We start from the raw sequence: 18947 nt of genomic DNA on the forward strand, positions 1-18947 counted from the left end.
TGTTCATATCTTGTTTCAGATCAACAAAAGTGTTACCAAGGTTGATCTTCTGTCATTTGCTAATGACTTAGAAGCAAGAGCAGACCAGCTGGTGAGTTTTAATTCACTAGTACAATAATACATAAAATGTATTGTTTATATACTATATAAGTATAAATACATAGCCAAATATTTAGACTTCTATGGCAGAATTCTTGTACTTCAGACACATACATGATGCATTGCCATGTAAGGAAAAACTTTCAAGAACAATGTTGCATATGAGCTGTATTTTAAATATTGCTAATTATTGATTTTTGTATGCTAGCTGTTGTACAATTTCTGCTTTGGAAGTGTAATTTCTTAAATTCCACTGTTTGCTTAAGAAATGAGGGGAATACTTTGTTCAAGTATTTCCTGTGATGCTGTCTACATTTTAGGGTCCCAGTTGAAAGAAAAAATGGTTAGATCGTGATGGAAAAGATGATTTGAATTAATTTTCTTTCAGTTAGTGAGCAGAAGATTTTGCAATTACCAATAAAATTGATACTGTGGCAGCTCATAAAGGCTCTAATGAGAACTGGGGCTCCGTTGTGGAGGGAGAATTCACAAAAGAGATCCTGTCTGCTCTGAAGGGCTTTTTGATTGCAGACACATGGACAATGGTCAGAGGGTATAGCTACAACATTGCCCGCAAATGAATCTGCAGAATGACACAGCTGTGTTAACAGATAGTGAATATTCAGTTGATATGTTTGTATGCATGTCAAGGTCACTTCATACTTATTTTTCAAAGTGAGAGTCATAGTTTGGACACTAGATTGGTCAGTGACCCAAGACGGATTCCTGCATTGCGATGTGGGAGAAAGAGTTATGCTGCATATGTACTACAATCGCTTCGACCACTAAGGGACACAGACAACAGAGTGAGACCATGCTGTTTGGAATTTATCAGATATCCATCCCTCCTCCAGGGAGAGGAGGGCACCAGTAGAGGCTCCTGGTGTGTTTACTCCAGCTTTTTGCATAATTTGATCACACCTGTTGCATTTTTTTTTTTCTGCCACACGTGTACTCATGTCAAGGTTAGGCTGCTCATGGGTTTTTGTATTGTAGTTAGCATCCTCTCCAAGCACCATGAGTGAGCTGCACATTGCCTGTTTCCTCATGTGGGTTGTCTGCTAACTTAGATAAGGTAGCTTCAGCCACACTTCACTTCCATTTTCAATTTTTACTGTGCTGTTTTGAAGGTTGTACAGGTGGGGAGTTCTTGCTGTTGTTTTGGGGCTATTTTCTAAGTGAAAGTTGAGGTTCTTCAAACATGTTATATCTTACATAGAATTGCCTCTGAGATGTCTCTTTAAAGGTATTGTCGTATACCGTGACAGGTATAGTCTACATAGCTCCATAAAGGAAAATATATTGTGCTGGTAGATTGGTTTTTCATTATTTTTTGTAATGGAATCTAAAGGAAGCATTAGAATTGAGAATAGATCAGGCAGAGTAATTTCTTCATATAAAAGAAAAATACAATATTAAATGTGTTCACTGTCACAGTGTATGTTTTTATTTCTTCCTTGTGATGCTATTTAGTGTAATCTATGAAGTGTCTAAAAAAACCAAACCAACCAACCAACCAAAAAAAAACCCCAAAACCCCACAACAATACGACGTATTACAGAAGTTAGATTGTTTCAAAATTGATACTGGTTTCCAAGGATATTTTATAATCCCACTTTGTTTTTAGTGATAGCTCTTAAAGTTTACAAGAGCAATCAATTGAAAATAAAATAAAAAACTTATGGAATTAATTAACTTCGGGTGTATAGTTTTGATTTTCTGGCACCTCACACAAAATTGAACGTATGTTTTTACACTGGAAGGAGCAAATGGAATAAAACTTGCATCAAATCAAGGGGTCAGGGTATGGAGGAGGGAGCAATACCACTCACAGGTGTTACTAGGTAAGTGGATTCAGCTTGTCGGTACAGCAGAGGAAGCATCCTGAAGCTGCTCAGTGGCCATACTTGACCACGTACGTGAACACTTCACAGGAAGCAAACACATCTCTGAGCATTGAGGTCTGCCATTATTACACTTCCAAAACAGAGTTAGCAGTGTGTATTTACTGTGTATGCAGGGAGCCAAGTGATTTTGCCACCAAAAGGAAATGGTGAAGAAATGTCTTTCTCAGAGTAAAATAAAATTTTACAGTACTTTGCAACGAGTGTGAGCTCCAGACAGGCATTCAGACTTGAAAATCAGGGCATAAACTCGTATCTTCTGACTGAAAGGCGGGAGCCACAAGAATGAAAAATACCCTTCACAGATGCCTTTCCAAGTTACTGGCTGAAAATACTTAGACTTCTGTGCCCCTCAGAAAGCAGAGGGTGCCTCAGGATGATGTCCCCAATGCCCAAAACAAAAGCAAGTACCCATGACTGGGAAATGCTTGTCCCAGCCGGGGTGCTGTGCTGCAGGGTTCTTTCAATGAAGTCTGGCTTGTGGCGAGCGAGAGGGGGATGTGCTTGCTCTTCTGTATTTAAAATGACTTAGTCCACCATGTGAAAATTCTCTAAAGTTAAATGTGTGCTGATAATGTTATAGCCAGAAAAGCAGTATAATATGTCTCTTGGTTGCTGAGGTTTGAATTATTAATATGGTGATTTTTCTCCTCCTTGTGTTGAGGAATTCAATTTGCCATATCTCATTGTTAGCATCAGCTGTTCTGCAGTGGATGAGTATAATGTGCAACTTTCATTGTTTTTTGCTTTGTTGGAAAGCTTTGAGACTACTGAACAATACTGCATAACTGCATTTTTTGCAGCCAAAAGGAGCACTGGAAAATGCCTTAAAAGGACACGCAAACAACATTCGAATGATTCATAACCAGCAAGTCGTTCCACTAGAGCAAGCTATGGTAAAATATTAAAGCAGTATTAAAATGTATTTGTAGAAAATATGAATCCTAAATCTCTTGAATACAGTTTAGAAAGCTGGACTTTTGCTATTATATAAGCATAGATTGCATTTGCATTGTGTCACTGAAGAGTAATCTGGTTAAAGTATGTGTTTAATAAATAGTTTTCCTACTTATAATATTACTACTTTATAATTCTGTCTAAAATCATGACCTTTTTCTTCCCCATTTTTTTTCTGTATCTATTTGCGATTATACATGAATAAAAGAGGAAGCAGGGGAGAACTTAGCAAAATTCTAACCCTAAATTGCTCGTTTTCTCTTTTGCTTACCATTTGTCTTCAGTAATAAAAGCAGTTATCACTTTCACACTTTATTTCTTGGAGTTAGCAATCACCTAACAGTATTGGAATGGGAAACTCCTGACAGTAGTATTTAGAGCCAAAGAAAAATCTTTTTTTTGTTGATACTATAATATAAAAGATGTGAAAGGGCTTCTTCTGCCTGATTTTGCCAGGCACTGATTTGTATAGTATCAAGCTGTGAATCTCATATGTGCTAGGTGTTGCTTTTTCCTCTACATAACATGAATTTTAGTTTATCCTAGTTTATCCTACAGTATTTCTGCCCCTATCAAAGCCCTCTTGTAGAAAAGCATTGTCCTCTGTTCCACTCTGATTCTATGCTGTTCTTTCCTAATTAACTCCTAATTATTCTCATCTCTTTTTCCTTTTACAAAACTGACTGTCAAGAAATATGTTAAAGCTAGGGTAAGTGCTTTTTCCCTTCTGAAATGGCACAGTATAGAATTCTCTGAACACTTGGTTCTGATTTTAATTGTTCTCTCTTCCCTTCAGATAAATCTTACTCAGTTTATTGCTACTAACTTTAGTTAAATCTGAAGTTTTCCAGTACACAATTCATAACTACTTAGTGCTGTCAATGAAATACTGATTCAACAACTAAAAACACAATGTATTAGTTTTAATACAACTGTTGTTACTATATATAATGTGATATGTTGTATTAGAAACAAAATAATCTATAGAAGATCAAAGCATGCATATAATGTTAAAACAGGTGGGCTCTTACCTGTAGTAATGACTTGAATCTTCCCCCCCTTTGTAATAGAGCACATTAAATCAGAGCATTAGGTTACTGAAGAGGACATCATCTGAACTTACGGTAAGCTTTTCTTTCTGGCAACAGGAACATTTTTATGTGTTTTAAATCCATCTGCCACATATGCAGGGCATATATTTTCAGCACAGCTTTTTCTATTTCTAGCTGTTCTGTTATTGGAAGAGATTGTAATGCATTGGTCTAGTAACACGGGTTTAGGTATCTTCTGCACAGCTTTTCCTACCTTGGCTTTCCCTTCCTTAATAGAGGAGAAAAAAAGAAAAAAAAAGAATGTTTGGGATATTATTTGAAGTTTTAATTGTAAACTTAATTGTCACATGATGAAATAGACTTCAGTTCAATTCCATATATTGTGTTATTCATGTTCCTAAAAATGTAGTTGTTTTTTCTAGAATCCTTGAATGAAAAACTTGGGGGGGAACAACCAAGAAACAAAATGTAAAAATACAACTGAGAAGAGAGCTTTGTGATTCACATCCTTAACGACCTCTTGTCCAATGTCCAGCTCCCACTGGGGCCTGTTTCTTTAGCACTGTACTTGTTACCTTCCTGCCTCTGCAGCATCAGCCTCGCTGTGGGAACCTGGATCTGTATAGGGGCTTCCCCAGGGCAGTCCATGTTTCTCCTCTAAGTAGCAGCTAGTGCCTGCACCACAATGAGACTGGCTGCCTTCACGCTCTGCCAGAGTCAGGAGAATGAGCAACAGGATGGTTACTTTTCTGGCAGCAAAGCTTTCTGTCGCCACCAGCCTGCCTTGGCTGTGATAGCGAGAATCCAGCCACGCTAGCTAGCACTTAAGAGTCATAGTCACAACAGCCTGATGGGCCATACCTACCTCAGTTCTTCCCATTAAGGTTTTCACCCATCCACAGCAGCAGACCAGCTAGATTTCTTTTAGAATCTGTGATTTGAACCTGGATGGGGAGGTAAGAAGCCGTGAAAGGTGTTGGTAAGAAAAGGATGATGATTGACCCTTAAGTATATTTAAGAAACATCTCTACAGTTTCAGGCTGTATGTACATTATCCTTTGTGAGTGTTCTTCAAGAGACTTTATGGGGTTGTACATATATTGAAGAAGTGTCTCAATCCTTTTGGATATTGATTAGCAGCATATTCTAGCTGTATAGAATCATACTCTAGTAATCAAGAGTTGTGATAGTATATGGCCCACTGTGTTCTTCCTGTGCACTGTGTGTCTGTAGTATATATACATACATTGATGAAATTATTTCTGCACTGAAGGAAAGGAAAGAGAATGGAAGAGAAAGCTGATCTAGTATATAAATGTTACATAGGTTCCAGAGAAAAGATACTGTTTGTAACCACTGATACCTAGTGAGAGAATTTTGCCGGATGATCATGAATCCTTAGGCAGGCTCATGTTCTGTATGGAATTGCATGTTCTGTCAGGTTTTGACAGGACAGTGATGCTGGTTTGTCAAGAGAATAGGTTCCTGACAATGGCTGCAGAGCCACTGTAACAGCCCAAAAGGATTTATATTAAACAACGTCTCTTCCTCTCCAGGTTAAGGTGAAAAATGTCATTAGCGCTGTTGATGCTGCCCAGCTTCTCATAAATAACAACGCTTCTCTAGTTATTGTCCAGGTAAGCTTTATTTGATTAAAGTACATTAATTTATGATGCAATGGAGATAGAGGTTCACTTACTTCTGTTCACTTACTTTTGTCTGTTCCTAGGAGACAAAAAAGTACATGGGTACCATAGTTGGCTACTTTGAGCAATACGTTGAGTGGGTCAAGGAGTCGGTAAGGTGCATTTACTTCATTGAGAGAAGCTGCTTTAAAAAAAAAACATAAAAAAGCTAAATAATAATAATTAAAATACTACTTTGGTAGTATGTTGTATAGTTTCAGTTTGGAAGATATTTGTACTTACTATGAAGGGAAAAACTTGTCTTCTATAAATAGTTTTGTTGTGTTCAAAGTGGAATTGAAATGATGAGTTGTGTTGATTGGAATAAAATGCAAATTTAACATAGTATCGTTTTTCCAGGGCTAGCCTGAAATCTACCATTTGTGCTAATATTGCACTGAGCCTCACCCTGCTTACTTCAAATTGATGTCATTAGCATCTTGTTTTATTTTTCTTTCTTCAGCTGTAGCCTTTGAGAAAGTAAGCTGATGTTTTAAAAATGTGTATGTTCTGTTGATAGCATATCCCACTGGAATTTATTTTGAATTTGGATAGGGTGAGAGGTAACAATTTAGTAAACAGTAACTGTAAGCAAGTTTTGAGATTCTTACTTTATTCTGTTAGATACTTCAAACTGTATTTTTTCTTACTCTCTTTCAGATTGCCATGGAGGTAGCGGCGTGCAAGCCTATTGCCAATGTGATAGATACAGCAGTAGATATTTTTTTATGCAGCTATATAACTGATTCTGTGGTAAGAAATATTTTCTGTTAGTCAAAATTGGGGCATCATTCTTTGAACATAAATGTGCATTTAATTATTCTGGCTAGACTGTTCTGAAGTATGATAATAAAGTATCACATCCAAAGTTATGAAAGAAAAAAGTTCTGATCTAGATCAAGTCCAAAGCCAAACCAGTTCTGGACTTGTTTTAGGTTTCCATTAAACTTAGGCTTCCGTTAGCAAGAATTCTTTAAAATTAACTGTTCTTACTAAATTTCTGCCAACTTGAATTGCAAAGTAAATACAGTACTACTGGTTTGGAGTAAAAATTCTGGAAAGGGTGGGTTTTAGTTTGATTGCTTGATTCTGAACCACCTGGAAATGGAAGAGCATACAGATCTGAAGTTTCAGCTGTAACCATTTCTAACTTAAGGGGATGGGGCAGGGGCAGGAGGTGAGTGATAAATACCAAGGAAAGACTTTCTCAGGTATCTGGAATCTAGAAAACCTGAATGAGGTTTTATCACTTGACTTGTAGTAGACAGATCTTGATTCATTCCTGTACAGTGGAGACTTTGAACATGACTGATAGCAGTATGTAAGGGCAATATTGGCGTTTTCATCTTCCCAAAAGATCTTGGAAAGAGGACAGCATGTATTAAAAATAGAGTAAGAAACTACGTGCCTGGAAACCACCTAAACCACCTCCTAGCTATTATTTAGCTTTATGGCACTTTTAGCCAGGTCCTAATCATACCAACAGTAAATGCATGTAATCAGTCAAAGCCAAAGCACTCTAACATTGATAATGCTTAACCATGAAATGCTTAACCTTGATAATGCTTAACCATGAAAACCTCCTAACCTGCCAGGATCATGTTGTACTTATTGATTATCTCATATGTTACAGAGCTTCTGTTCTCCTTTGTGTAGCCACTAACCATCTGGTGGGAGATGGACCATGATTTTCCTGATGATAGAACTTAGCTGAGTCACTTATAAGTCAAACTGCCTCCAGCTAATACAAATCAAATTTGAAAAATCATCATTTTAACATCTGGTGATAACTCAGTTCAACTGTATGATAATGGAATTAGTTACACAAACAGGCTGCAGTTAGCAAGTTAAAAAGTACCTTGAGAAAGTGCTGGAAACTCAGATTTTGACAAGAACCACAAGAAATACACTTTAAAAATACTTTAAAGTATCAAAAAAGTAAAAAGAAATAACGTGGCTAGTAAACTAATGCTGAGACACAAAATTACTTTCTAGTCCAAGGCTGACTATGTTGAAGTAACTTCTTAGGGTACTGTGGCTGCGTAGCTTTGAGCAACTGTGGACATACTTCTGTTTAGTTAAATTTGTAAGACGATGGTGTTCTTACTTTAGTTCACATTGACAGTGAGGAATGCCTAACGTGCCCTGTTCCGCACTAGTATAAGGAGCCTCAGATAGTCCACAAGACCAGTGCCACTAATTTCTACTGTGTTCTTCCAGTAACAATGCTTAGAATATCAAGCAAGGATTCAGTACTTTTCTGATAAATTTTCTTTGTGATCTTTTTTTCCTGGATTTTGCTTTGTTTCAGAATACCTTCTGGTTTGGTTTGGGAGGCTCTTCAATATTTTTAATTCCTGCCATAATTTTTGCTGTAAAACTCTCTAAATACTATCGTAGAATGGATACAGAGGATGTATATGATGAGTAAGTATATACTGCTGAGTAAGCTAAATGGCAAATGGATTGAAATGTTTTTTCTAGTGTCTCACATGAAGGCGCTATAATCCTCAAACCTTGTGTGCTGTCAGATTAGAACTGCATGTTGTTGTGAAATCCTGTAGGTTTGGGTTGGTGCCTGCAAAGTGCTTCAGGCAGGTGGGCTTTGGTTGCCTTGACTTGCCATGATTCTGTGCAGATATTGCCAGCTCTGACTTTGAGAAACTTATTTCAGAATGAGGTCTTCAGAGCTTCATGTACAGCACTTACATAAATATCTTCCAAATGTGCAAGTGATTAGCTTTGCTAAGTAACCTGTTAAGGTGAATTATGCCTGCTTTGTAATCTTGAATTAATTATTTGCTTTCTTACTGTCTTAGTTATTCCTAATCAGTCTTTCCTTTTTCAATTGCAGTTCCTCTGTCTCAGGGACTTGGCATTTTACTTTATGATAACTGTTCTTACATATTTTCCCATCAGTTTTGTTTTTACTGTTTTCTTTTCTACTCTTTGTTTTGCTCATTGTTCAGTTAGCCTGTGCGCTGCATTTCTCAAATTTCACACTGGTCATTTTTCATTACACATTCACAAGTCAGGAGAGCAGAAACAGGCATGTACAGCTAAAGTTACTCACTTATTAGTGTCTAGTTAATTACTCCTCCTTTTCTGTGTTTTTTAGTGTTGAAACTATACCCATGAAAACGTAAGACATTTTTGCTGGTATTTGTTAAAATTATTTTATTCAGGTAGGAGGGTTTATATTTTTAATGTAACTTGTTACTTCAAAAGAGGTAACGTGTTCTGTTTCACCAGACTTTATAGGTTATATTAGAGTATCCAACTCAGCAAGAATAGTAAAATAATTAATTTTTGGAGAATATAAAAATATTAAAAATATAAAATTATAATTATGCCATAACTTCGGAATGTTACAAAGGAAAAGTTATCTTCTATTGTACAGACACAGTTTATCTTTGCATATAATACCATCATCCATGTACATGTCTTAGAAGCCATACTGTACATAGTGCATCTTATAGTTAACATGGTCTTTCTTGGTGTATTTATTTTATTACAGTACAGAAAATGGTAATAATGGTTATCATAAAGAGCATTTATATGGTATACACAATCCTGTTTTTACAAGGTAAACCAAGTCTGAAACTGCATGCCTTCATGTGTCCTTACTTAATCTACTATATTAATCACTTATCCAATTTTCTGCATGTTTTAAAGTGAATCACTTAATTCTCTATTTATGTTTTTTTGCATGATTACTCACGCTAGCAAGTGCTGTATGATTTATATTTCTCCAATATTCTTTACATAACAGCAGATATTGTAGTAATTTCCAGCAACTTAACAAAGCAATTGCCTAAATTTGATCTTAAAATCCAGGCAATTAGGTATTTATCTAGCACAGTGGGTGGTCCTAAATTGATAAACATATTAAAATACTCTGATAGCAGTTGAAAGTGATAGGATGGGATGCATTCTTACTCCTGAGTTGTTTTATTTTTTAGATGGTGAGGAGAAGAGCTTTTCCTGTGCAAAAGGCAGGTGATCCAGGGTATGCAGAAAACATGAACAGAGAAAATGGGTGTTTCTGCATGGGTAGAAATACTGTAACATCACAAAACAAGAAATTCAAGTTATGTTTAAAAAGAATATATGTTAAAAAGAACATAAAAAGATTTGGCTTCTTTTCTGTCTCTACAACTTTTGTGCTGTAAAACCTTAGCTAGTTGTGAGACTTTCAGTTTCCATAGGGATAACACAGGATGTCCCACAACTTCAATATTTGGGTTTCCAAAATATCCGAGTTGCTTAAGGAAGGATCTAATTTATGACTGAAATCTGTAGCTCACTGTGCCTTAACTTGCAACTTCATGACTGAACGTATAGGTTGAGTATTGGCAGGGAAGTAAGATATCACCATTCTTTCAGTAATGGATAAATACCAAGAGACCTCAAAGATTGGAAGTCTTGCCAGATTTTATGGCTGCGTCAGTTGTATGTTATTATTTATTAGAACTGTATTTTACAATAATTATTTACTGACCAAATCTTGATTCCACGTTTCCTTCTGAAGGAAGTACTTATATATAAAGATGTTTTTAGTGATATTTATGATCATGATTGTCATGGTCTGTTCTGCAACTTAAGGGCACTCCCTAAATTAACCTACAAGGTGTTTAATTCAAAAGTACTCTCCACTAGCATATCTAAGGACTCTCTGGTTTTAAGGACTTTTGATATTTTACATAAGAGGAAACTAATAATTGCTCAGGCCTTAGAAGTCACTTTCTGATCTTTGAATCTTTAATATGAATGTTTATATTCTTGAGGTTCATAGCATGTTTTCTGTGATATTTCAGTGCTTGATGAATAGTCTAATACAGTGTTCCAGAATAAGCTAAAAATTGCTAACATAAAATAATCTTTTAAACAAAGACCCACTAGTTCAGTCCTGACTTCCTTTTCCTAAATTTTAAGTTACTCAGAATGGGCTTCCATAATAAAATGTAAGGATTCAGTTTGAAGCAATGCTGTCTTCTGATACGCTAACTGAGATAATTTGAAAAATTGCTGTTTATATGAGATACATGCTTTGAATTTCTCAGTCTGGGATTCCCATAGCAATAGAGTCTTGGGTTTCATTTTCATTTCAGCAAACTCTTCACTTTTACGCTATCCTTGCTTTTTCTCATTTCCTACAAATTATTTTGGGAGATACTTTGAGAGATAGGATTTTGATTAGATCTCTGTACACCTGTACTTTTGCAGGTGTAAAGAATCCCATAGGCCTTTTTTTGTCCTTTGAAGTCAGTTGGATTATTTTGCTGGAAAGAGGTGCAAATATCTTTCTAAGTATAAGATATGTAAATACAAGTATGAGATCTATATGAGGTATATTTATATTTGTATAGATATCTCACACAGGTGTGTTTATGTACACGTCGAGGATACAAATAACCTCAAATGCGGCCACCATTTTTGTGAGAGCAAAATTGGAGGCTGGATTAAGTTCTCAGAAGACTGGTGTTGAATAGGTAATCCAGGCATTTCTTTCTATCATGAAACAAAGATAACCAGAAGGTTGGTGGAGAAAACCATGAATCTATGTCCTCTTGTTTGAAAAATTCTTGTTTAAATGGGTAAAAGTTCGAGAACACTGTGTGCCAACTGAGCTTGTGTCACCTTAGTTAGACATGGTATTTCTGTTCCATTTGTGGGCAAAAGAAAATGATGGTTTTGGTTTGTGTTTTTTCTTGTATAGCTCTGTGGAACAGTGGTAACGCATACTGGAAACATTAAGGGGTAAGTAATAAGCTTTTTAAGTCAATTCTAGGTCTGTTGCTACTTTACTATTTTTAAGAAGGCTGCTCTGCTTTCTGTAACGTGAGTGCTGTAAGGTTTAGAAATAAAAAATAAAACCATTATTGAACCATATCGATGTTCATATGAAAACTCTATGCCTTCATTCTGCTTAAATTACATTATAATTCTGTCTTCATCAAATTTTCCTGAATTCTTTTTGTGATTATTTCCAGGCTGTATAAATGAGGCTCAAGATTCTTCTACGGGAATATATCATTATTCTTCCAAGTGTATTGGCATTTGTATTCATCTTCCAAATCCTGAGCCACTTGTTTTATGTCACCCATACTGTAAATCCCAAATGTACTATTGAATATTATGCCATAAACTACTGTACAGAATATTTTGTGATCAGACCACTGCCTCTCAAATACCACTGTTCAAGGCTTGACTTAAAATATTTTTTGTTTTTTACTTTTTTACACTGGGCTTTCTACCTTACATCACAGTATATAAATTAATTAGATTAACAGCCTTTGCCTAGCAATCCTCTGACAATTGGTCAAGTTCTTATCTTAAATTGTTGATTTGTGTTAAATACAGTACATACACGTTTACATAAAAATACATTTTGTATACAGAGACTTTTGTATATACGTTTTTCTTAAATCTTATAAGTGTTTAGTTAAGATTTTAATATTGTATAATACTCTTCACAAATGAATTTACCAGCATGATCAGTGTTCCTATTTGGTGCTCTTGAATGACCACTTTGGACTAAATTTGAAGTGTAATGGGATCCACAGTGTCTCCTTGTGTCTCTGAAAAGTTCAGTTGCAGTTTTGTTTTCTCCCTCTTTTTTTAATTATTTAATATTTAGTGGTTTTTGCAGTATAGACCTAAACGGGATGTTTTGGAGAAGTTTGTTTTGAAACTCTTTGGGTGGGAGGGTTGGGAGTGTGCGTGATGCGTAATATAGCGAAAAAGCTAAGCTTTCTAGAGTTCAGTAGTACTCAAAAAGAGCATGAGAGACATCATATGTTGGTGATTTTTAGAATGCTTTATGTTCTCTGTCTCCCTTTTCCTCATTCACACTCACTTCTGTAACGTCCTTAATAGTATCACTATTAAGCTGTGGCTCTTTCAGGGGGCAGTGATACTATTTTTGCTAAATAATTTCAAAATATGATTTCCAATATTGAAATTCAAATGTGTTTAGCAATTGGAGTTAATGTTTGTACTATTAAGAGTTACTGCCTTGAATTTAGGCATACAGTTGCATTGCTGAAGTAGTTGACAGCAGAATTCATCAACAAGGCCAAAAGTATCTGTTACTAGTGTAAAACATTTCAGCAGGTGAAGTAATTGGGTATAGTGATCTGAAATAGTGTCTCTTCATATATCAGTATTGTTAACTTTGTTTCTGACAAGGTTCATTGGCTTGAAGTAGGGATAATCCTGTAAATCATTCATATAATTTTAAAGAAATGCTGAAAAGTGATACCAGTCTTTAATCTGGAATAACCTTAAATTTTTTATTTTTAGGTCATAAATGGAAACATTTCTAATTGACAGTATGTAGCATATGTGTATATGTAATGTTCAGAACTGCAGATTTTTAAAAGTTTCTATTTTTAATTTGAGAAAATGTTCCCAGTTCATTTAAATAAAAAAGAACTTGTTTAACCACCTGATGTTTGATTCTCAATTGTTTTGTTCTGTAGTCCTGTCTCAGAAGAGTTGCACTGAGTTAAAATCTTATGAAAATTAATTTCTTACCCTGATTGAAATTTTCTACTATATTTGACTTTTATTGATGACTTTAGCTTACGCAAGATAAGAGACCAAGAATGGGAGCAGGAAGGACTGAAAAGTCACATTGACTCTGGGTGAGGGACCTTCCGACTTCCACAAAGGATGTGATTTATGCAAAGATGGTAGGATTCAAGCTAATGAGTTGTGGAGGATATCCACATACCCTGCAAGTACTCAAGGTGTTACCATTTGTCTCCGTTACTGTTTCTGTAGCACTGACAGCAGAATTAAACGTTTGCCAGTTCTTCAGCTCCCATAGTTCACTGCTGGCATCCTAGCTTAACTTGTAAAAAGGCAATTGTTTTCCTGATACAACAGACCATGAGCTGTTTCATCTGAAGCACAGGTGGGCAGAGGACGCAAACGTCAGATAGGAGTGAGACAAACACTTGGCAGTAACATACTAACTGTAATACATAACTATACCAGAGCTCTTGAGTCCAAGCTTTGATATTTGTCCTTATCTTTGTAGTCTGATTTGTTTTCATGATTACACTTTAAAAACTTTCAGAACAAGAGATCTGAAACTGGTATAAAGTAACTTTTAAGTAGTTTTGAACTCTCTAACAATTATTAGAATGAGAGAGACGAATGCCTTTAGTTTCTAATCTAGGAACTGTCAGTGCTGTTGTGCATAACCAAGTGTAAATAATATGTATTTGTCAAATATTAGGAGGTCTTTGAGTGCTTGCAGTAGGGATTTGAAATCCTGGAAATGAAGTGTGAGGTGGGCAACGAGATTCTTCTGGCTGGCTGGCTGATGGGTGAGAAGGCTCCCCAGAAAACAACAGAAGAGTGAATTGTAAATCTTAAGTAGGCTTGTACCATTGCTGTTTCTCCTAAGACTTGACTGGAGAGCCACACCACTGTGCTTTGAAAGAGACAAATGGCAAGAAGCTAGAAATGAAACCTCTACTAAAAATGTTACTAAAATAGCCTTAGAGAGGGGATGTAAAGAAAACAATGTTGTTCTCTCCGCCAAGTGGTATTTAGTCACGGGGAACTTTGTGACACGTTGACTGGAAGAACAAGGTTCAGGCCACCCAGAATGGCTGTTCCAGGTGACTCCGTCTTCAAGCAGGCAGCTCTCAGACTAGCTGGGGTGCCATAGCAGCTACGGACTCTACTGTCAAGTATTAGAGAAGCATTTTTTGCAAATTTTTTTTTTGTTGTTCTGCTTCACTGTCTGTATTAAATGAATGTTTTTGCCTTGGTATTTTCTTTAGCGATACCTATTGAGTGGCTAGATATACAAAATGGTATTCTATTCCATTATGTTTAGCCATTCTTAAACTCAGGCTTTCTAGCGCCCTAGAGTTATCCAAGCATACCTAAGTAATACAATAGCCCTTCCAGAAGCTGTTCAGGTCAGGCTGGCTGTAGCATATGTACCTTCAAAAGAAGTGCCTAGTGGGGTCTTACTAGCCAGAAAAGTACTGTGGCTTACAAGAGCGTGGGAGAGATTTTTCCTCGTGACCTCCTGAATGCCAAGGGAGTTACCATGATTTTCCTCAGCTCTGCTTTTAGTTACTACAGCAAAACCTGCTAGTACAGGATTCTGCACTAAGATATTTCTATTCTCTTACCTTTGTTTTATGGCACTTTTACAGCTCATTTATTATGAACAGGAACATATCTATTTAAAAAAAAAAAGTGAAAGGTGATAAAGCACAAATACCTGTCTGACATGTTCTAGGGTCTATTCCCTGCTGCTGAGACCCAATGATAAGCTAGTTCTGTTGTCTTGCTCTGTTGGCTGAAAATAACCCATGGTGTGACAGTGATGATAAAACTTCCAGATGTTTGGTTTATGTTTAGGCCTGTAATACCTTACTTTTCTAAAGCTTTAATCCTTATCTTGCTTCAATATTGCAAGTCTAAAAATCTTTCATGGCTCAAAGAATGTGCAGTTGATTCTTCCATGTGTCCCCACTGCATGTCATGTGCTGACAAAATGAAGTGCTAAAGTTGCATCCTCACTGTGCAAATCCACAGAAAATCCATTCCACAAATCAGCATTTATTGGTAGGACACACTTATAATCATCCAGATGTAGCTGCATAGGTTGCTTTGGCAGTTTTATCCTTTTTTACTTCAATATGGTCTTACAAGCTCTGGCATGAAGATAGCTATAAAGCAGCTGGAGAATGGAAAATATGTGGTAAAAATCAAATATGACATGTTCATCCTGGATAGGAATGTGCTTCTCGGTTATACAACTATCTTTCTGTATTTAACTGCATTTACAAGATTTGTCTTGTTACATTCTTGGGAGTTCACAGGTTATTTGACACTCCCTCAGGCTATAAATTATGGGCACATGCCTACTGAAGTGTGATTTATTATTTTTATAGAAAAAACCCCAACCCTTATATCCCACGTTTCGCTGGAAAGAGGCTTCTTTGTGCACCAAGCCTTTAAATTGTGAGCAGCCACTTACTGCTTTCGCATTTTCTGATCGTGTTGCTCAAGGATCTCAGTCAACTCCTCTCACCATGAAGAGCTTTGCTCTTCTTTTCCTAGTAGTGTTCTGTGGCATGGGAGGATTGGGTCAGAAGCTGAAGCCAAAGAAAAGAAGCAATGGTGAAGAAATCAATTTTCGGACTAAAACCAAAGATGTTTGCACAATGAGCATAAGTGGGGACGAGGAGATGAAACTTAGAATTGAATGCAAAAGCCAAGGCATGTCCTACTGGTGTGAATTTGCTGGCAAGCCATCAGTCTGTCGTGCTTTCAGAAAAAACCCAAAGATTTACTGGAATCAGATCGCCATGGAACTCAGAAAGCTCCCGCACGCTTGCGAATCCACACAAGTGTTGAAGACCACCATGTGCCAAAAGGCTCCCACAGAGGCTCTCATGAAGCAAATAGCTACTGGTATGGAGCCAGAAGATCTAGCAAACCAGGAGAAATCAGTCCAGAAAACTTCTACTTCTATGAGGGGAGCAGGGAGAAGCTCTGTTAAGAAAATAGGGAAACCTCCAATGCTACCTCTTATAAAACCAACCCAACATGGTCAAGGGTCTGAAAATGAAACAGAAGCGATGAAATTGGCACGGGAACATTGCTGGGAATCCCTGCATGGTTTCTGCTCCTACATTATTGGCATCTTTAGAGGTTAAGGATTTGCTTCAGGTAAAACTCCCATCTTGAAGCACAGCAGAATATACCTAAGAGTAATCCTGTTGTAGTTTTGCTTTATTTTGATCTTGGGGTGGGGGTGTGTGTCTCTCAGGGGTGTGGACAGGGTGGCTCTAGGCTCACTCACTAAAATCTAACGTGGCAAAGCCTGTGCTGTGGCTTCTGAGGGGCTGGATAGCTTAAACTCCCAGTGATGGCTACTAGTTCAGGACTCCCTGACAGCCTCCTTTAGTATGTACTGAGATGTTTGTCCTATCTGTTATTAATCCTATGGTATTTCAGTTCTAACTGTTCGAATTGGGCTTGTTTTCTGCCTTCTGTCATTCCTTCCCTCTTGTGCTGACTTTCGGATTTAAGCCAGTGCAGTAAGATAAATAACAAATACATCAGATCCGATAACAAATGCATCAGCTAGAACAATTTAAAACTACATTCAGAAATTGAGAGGTTAAAGCTTGTTCATCAAAACTGCTAGTTAATAATTAACCATTTTAATTTTAAAAATTAGTTCATAAACAACTTGCAAAAATGAGTAAAACCAAATGGACTGTCTTGGTTTGCGGGTCTGTTTCTGTAGGGGCAATAGGGGATCACATACAGGCGCTTGTCTGGTAAGTCTGAGGTTTTCAGCCAGGATTTAAAAAGGCAAAGCCTTCGCAGAAGTGATTGATTTTATACCCACTTCCATTTCGGCTCATGGAGAAAGACAGGAGCTGGTGACTAAACCTGGCATACTTTTGTCAGAAATGGGAATATATGCAGCATGAGCCAGCAAGTGTTTAGGCTGCTAATGATCTTACTTGTGCTTAATACAACAAAGTGACTAACTTTTTTTTCTGTTTTGTTTTGCAGAGCAAAATTTTTACAGCTGAAGAAGGGTCCTTGCTGTAGTTTAATAATTTAGACATAAGAATTTTGGTTTTAAAATGAGTCATCTCTATAAATCTTGTAGCTGTTTTCTCTTTGCACCCCTAAAATGAAACTTTTTAACAGCCCTGAAAAATGCATGAAACTGGAGTGACTGTACTTAAAGTGTTAGGATGAACTAACTGTTCCTAGGTCTGTTACACACCAAGGTGTACTGCATTTATGTAACCAAGGTTCCACTTTGAGTGCTGACCTCGAATAGGTTTTTGTGTGTGCTGAGTCGCTTCAATTTGTTAGAGATGAAAGCTGTAAATGATGCCACAGTTAGTGCAAACAATAAAAATAAGAATTTTGAAAACTTATTCAGTGTGCTTTCTTAAAATTTTAAATGGTGCTACTTATATAAAGTCATGGTATTTGATACTTGTTTCTTAAAAGATTTTTGGTAGAATGTGTAAGAGAAGTTACAGGTCTGAGTCGTTACTTTCCCACTGTGAACATGTTTTCATTAATATTAATATTTTCAATGTCATTACATTTATATTACAATGATAAGTTTCAGCCAGCAGGGAAAAAAAGATTGGAGAAATAAGAGTAATGTAAGAATACATTTCTAAACATAGCAGATTAGAAGTGTTCATCTGTGATGCATCTGCAGAGTTCAGTGTTGTTAGGATCTGTTAGTGGTAATGTTAATGTTTGGGTTCAGTAAATATTCTGAAAGGTAACTCATATCTATGCACCTGAGCACTTGCGTATATCTCATCAAAACACAAAGCAAGACCTAATAGCCTGTTGTCAGAAATTACAACACATTTATATTCAGATAATTTTTAACAATGATCCCTTTTGTTCCTAAGTGAGCTTCCCAGCAGGGATATCACTGGAAAAACTTCTTACCACAGAAGTTAGTAGTGCTCTGTTTGCCATTAAACAGTTTCTGCAAGGCGTTGTTACGTTTAAGTACTTCTCCAGCTTTACTCACAGATTTGTAATTCTCACTTCATAATTCCAGATCGTGACTGTCCAATCACTAAATTTTGTGCCTTGTACCAAAAAAGCTTGACATAATTTTCTGTCCCCAAACCTCTTGAAATACATGGAAAGGAACAGCAAGTAATGAACACGGGATCAGTGCAGAATATTGTATGTGCAAGGCAGAAATAGAGCTTGAATGCTGATAAAATGCAAGCTCAAGCAAGTCTGTATTTTTGTCAACCGTAAGTCTAGTGTGGTTAATCTTAATTTGTAACTTCAATTACCCTTGCCAGGCTCTTGTGCTGTGAGTAAAAAAATGTAGTAGTAGTACGCCTATTCATTTATTTCTGTCACAGAAATGAATATAATTAATTGATTTGCAAACATGCAAAACACATCAAAGTGATATTTGGGAACTATTTGGAAATGTTAAGGGGAGGCTGAGGGTTTTCTTGAGGTGTGTTTTTTAAATATTTAAAAACTACTCTTTTGTATGATCCAAAATCCACACTGCAGAGTGAATATTTTGCAGTAGTATCCACTGCAACAGTAACGACCTCAAAAATGAGACGATGTCTTGCATTGAGAGAAGTCTGGGAGAATCAGTCACCCACCACACTGGTAGCAGGAGAAAAGAGGTGGTTTCATCAGTTCACTAAAAGAAAATTTTCCTCTTTATGCCCTCGTCT

The 18947-nt window shown here is 36.7% G+C and overlaps 2 protein-coding genes across 5 annotated transcripts in view; both read left to right on the top strand.

Moving 5' to 3' along the window:
• PROM1 (prominin 1) overlaps nucleotides 1–13149 on the top strand; it is a 59216-nt gene extending 46067 nt beyond the window's left edge. For 2 of the 4 annotated variants that reach the window (XM_009324090.1, XM_009324091.1), the window contains 9 exons: nucleotides 20–91; nucleotides 2807–2899; nucleotides 4031–4084; nucleotides 5569–5649; nucleotides 5742–5810; nucleotides 6358–6450; nucleotides 8009–8124; nucleotides 11417–11457; nucleotides 11691–13149. In XM_009324090.1, coding sequence (XP_009322365.1) covers nucleotides 20–91; nucleotides 2807–2899; nucleotides 4031–4084; nucleotides 5569–5649; nucleotides 5742–5810; nucleotides 6358–6450; nucleotides 8009–8124; nucleotides 11417–11435 — 597 coding nt within the window. In that variant the 3' untranslated portion in view covers nucleotides 11436–11457; nucleotides 11691–13149. Of the gene's footprint in view, nucleotides 1–19; nucleotides 92–2806; nucleotides 2900–4030; nucleotides 4085–5568; nucleotides 5650–5741; nucleotides 5811–6357; nucleotides 6451–8008; nucleotides 8125–9214; nucleotides 9284–11416; nucleotides 11458–11690 lie in introns of those variants that run through there. The other 2 variants (XM_009324089.1, XM_009324088.1) reach the window with 2 other exon arrangements.
• Nucleotides 13150–15324: 2175 nt separating this feature from the next.
• Nucleotides 15325–17295, top strand: FGFBP2 (fibroblast growth factor binding protein 2). The gene is made up of 2 exons (XM_009324093.1): nucleotides 15325–16407; nucleotides 17266–17295. The coding sequence occupies exon 1, from the start codon at nucleotides 15768–15770 to the stop codon at nucleotides 16392–16394; it is 627 nt and encodes a 208-aa protein (XP_009322368.1). The 5' UTR covers nucleotides 15325–15767; the 3' UTR covers nucleotides 16395–16407; nucleotides 17266–17295.
• Nucleotides 17296–18947: the final 1652 nt, after the last annotated feature.

Source organism: Pygoscelis adeliae, unplaced genomic scaffold, assembly GCF_000699105.1.
Source record: "Pygoscelis adeliae isolate BGI_AS28 unplaced genomic scaffold, ASM69910v1 Scaffold24, whole genome shotgun sequence".
Taxonomy (NCBI): domain Eukaryota; kingdom Metazoa; phylum Chordata; class Aves; order Sphenisciformes; family Spheniscidae; genus Pygoscelis; species Pygoscelis adeliae.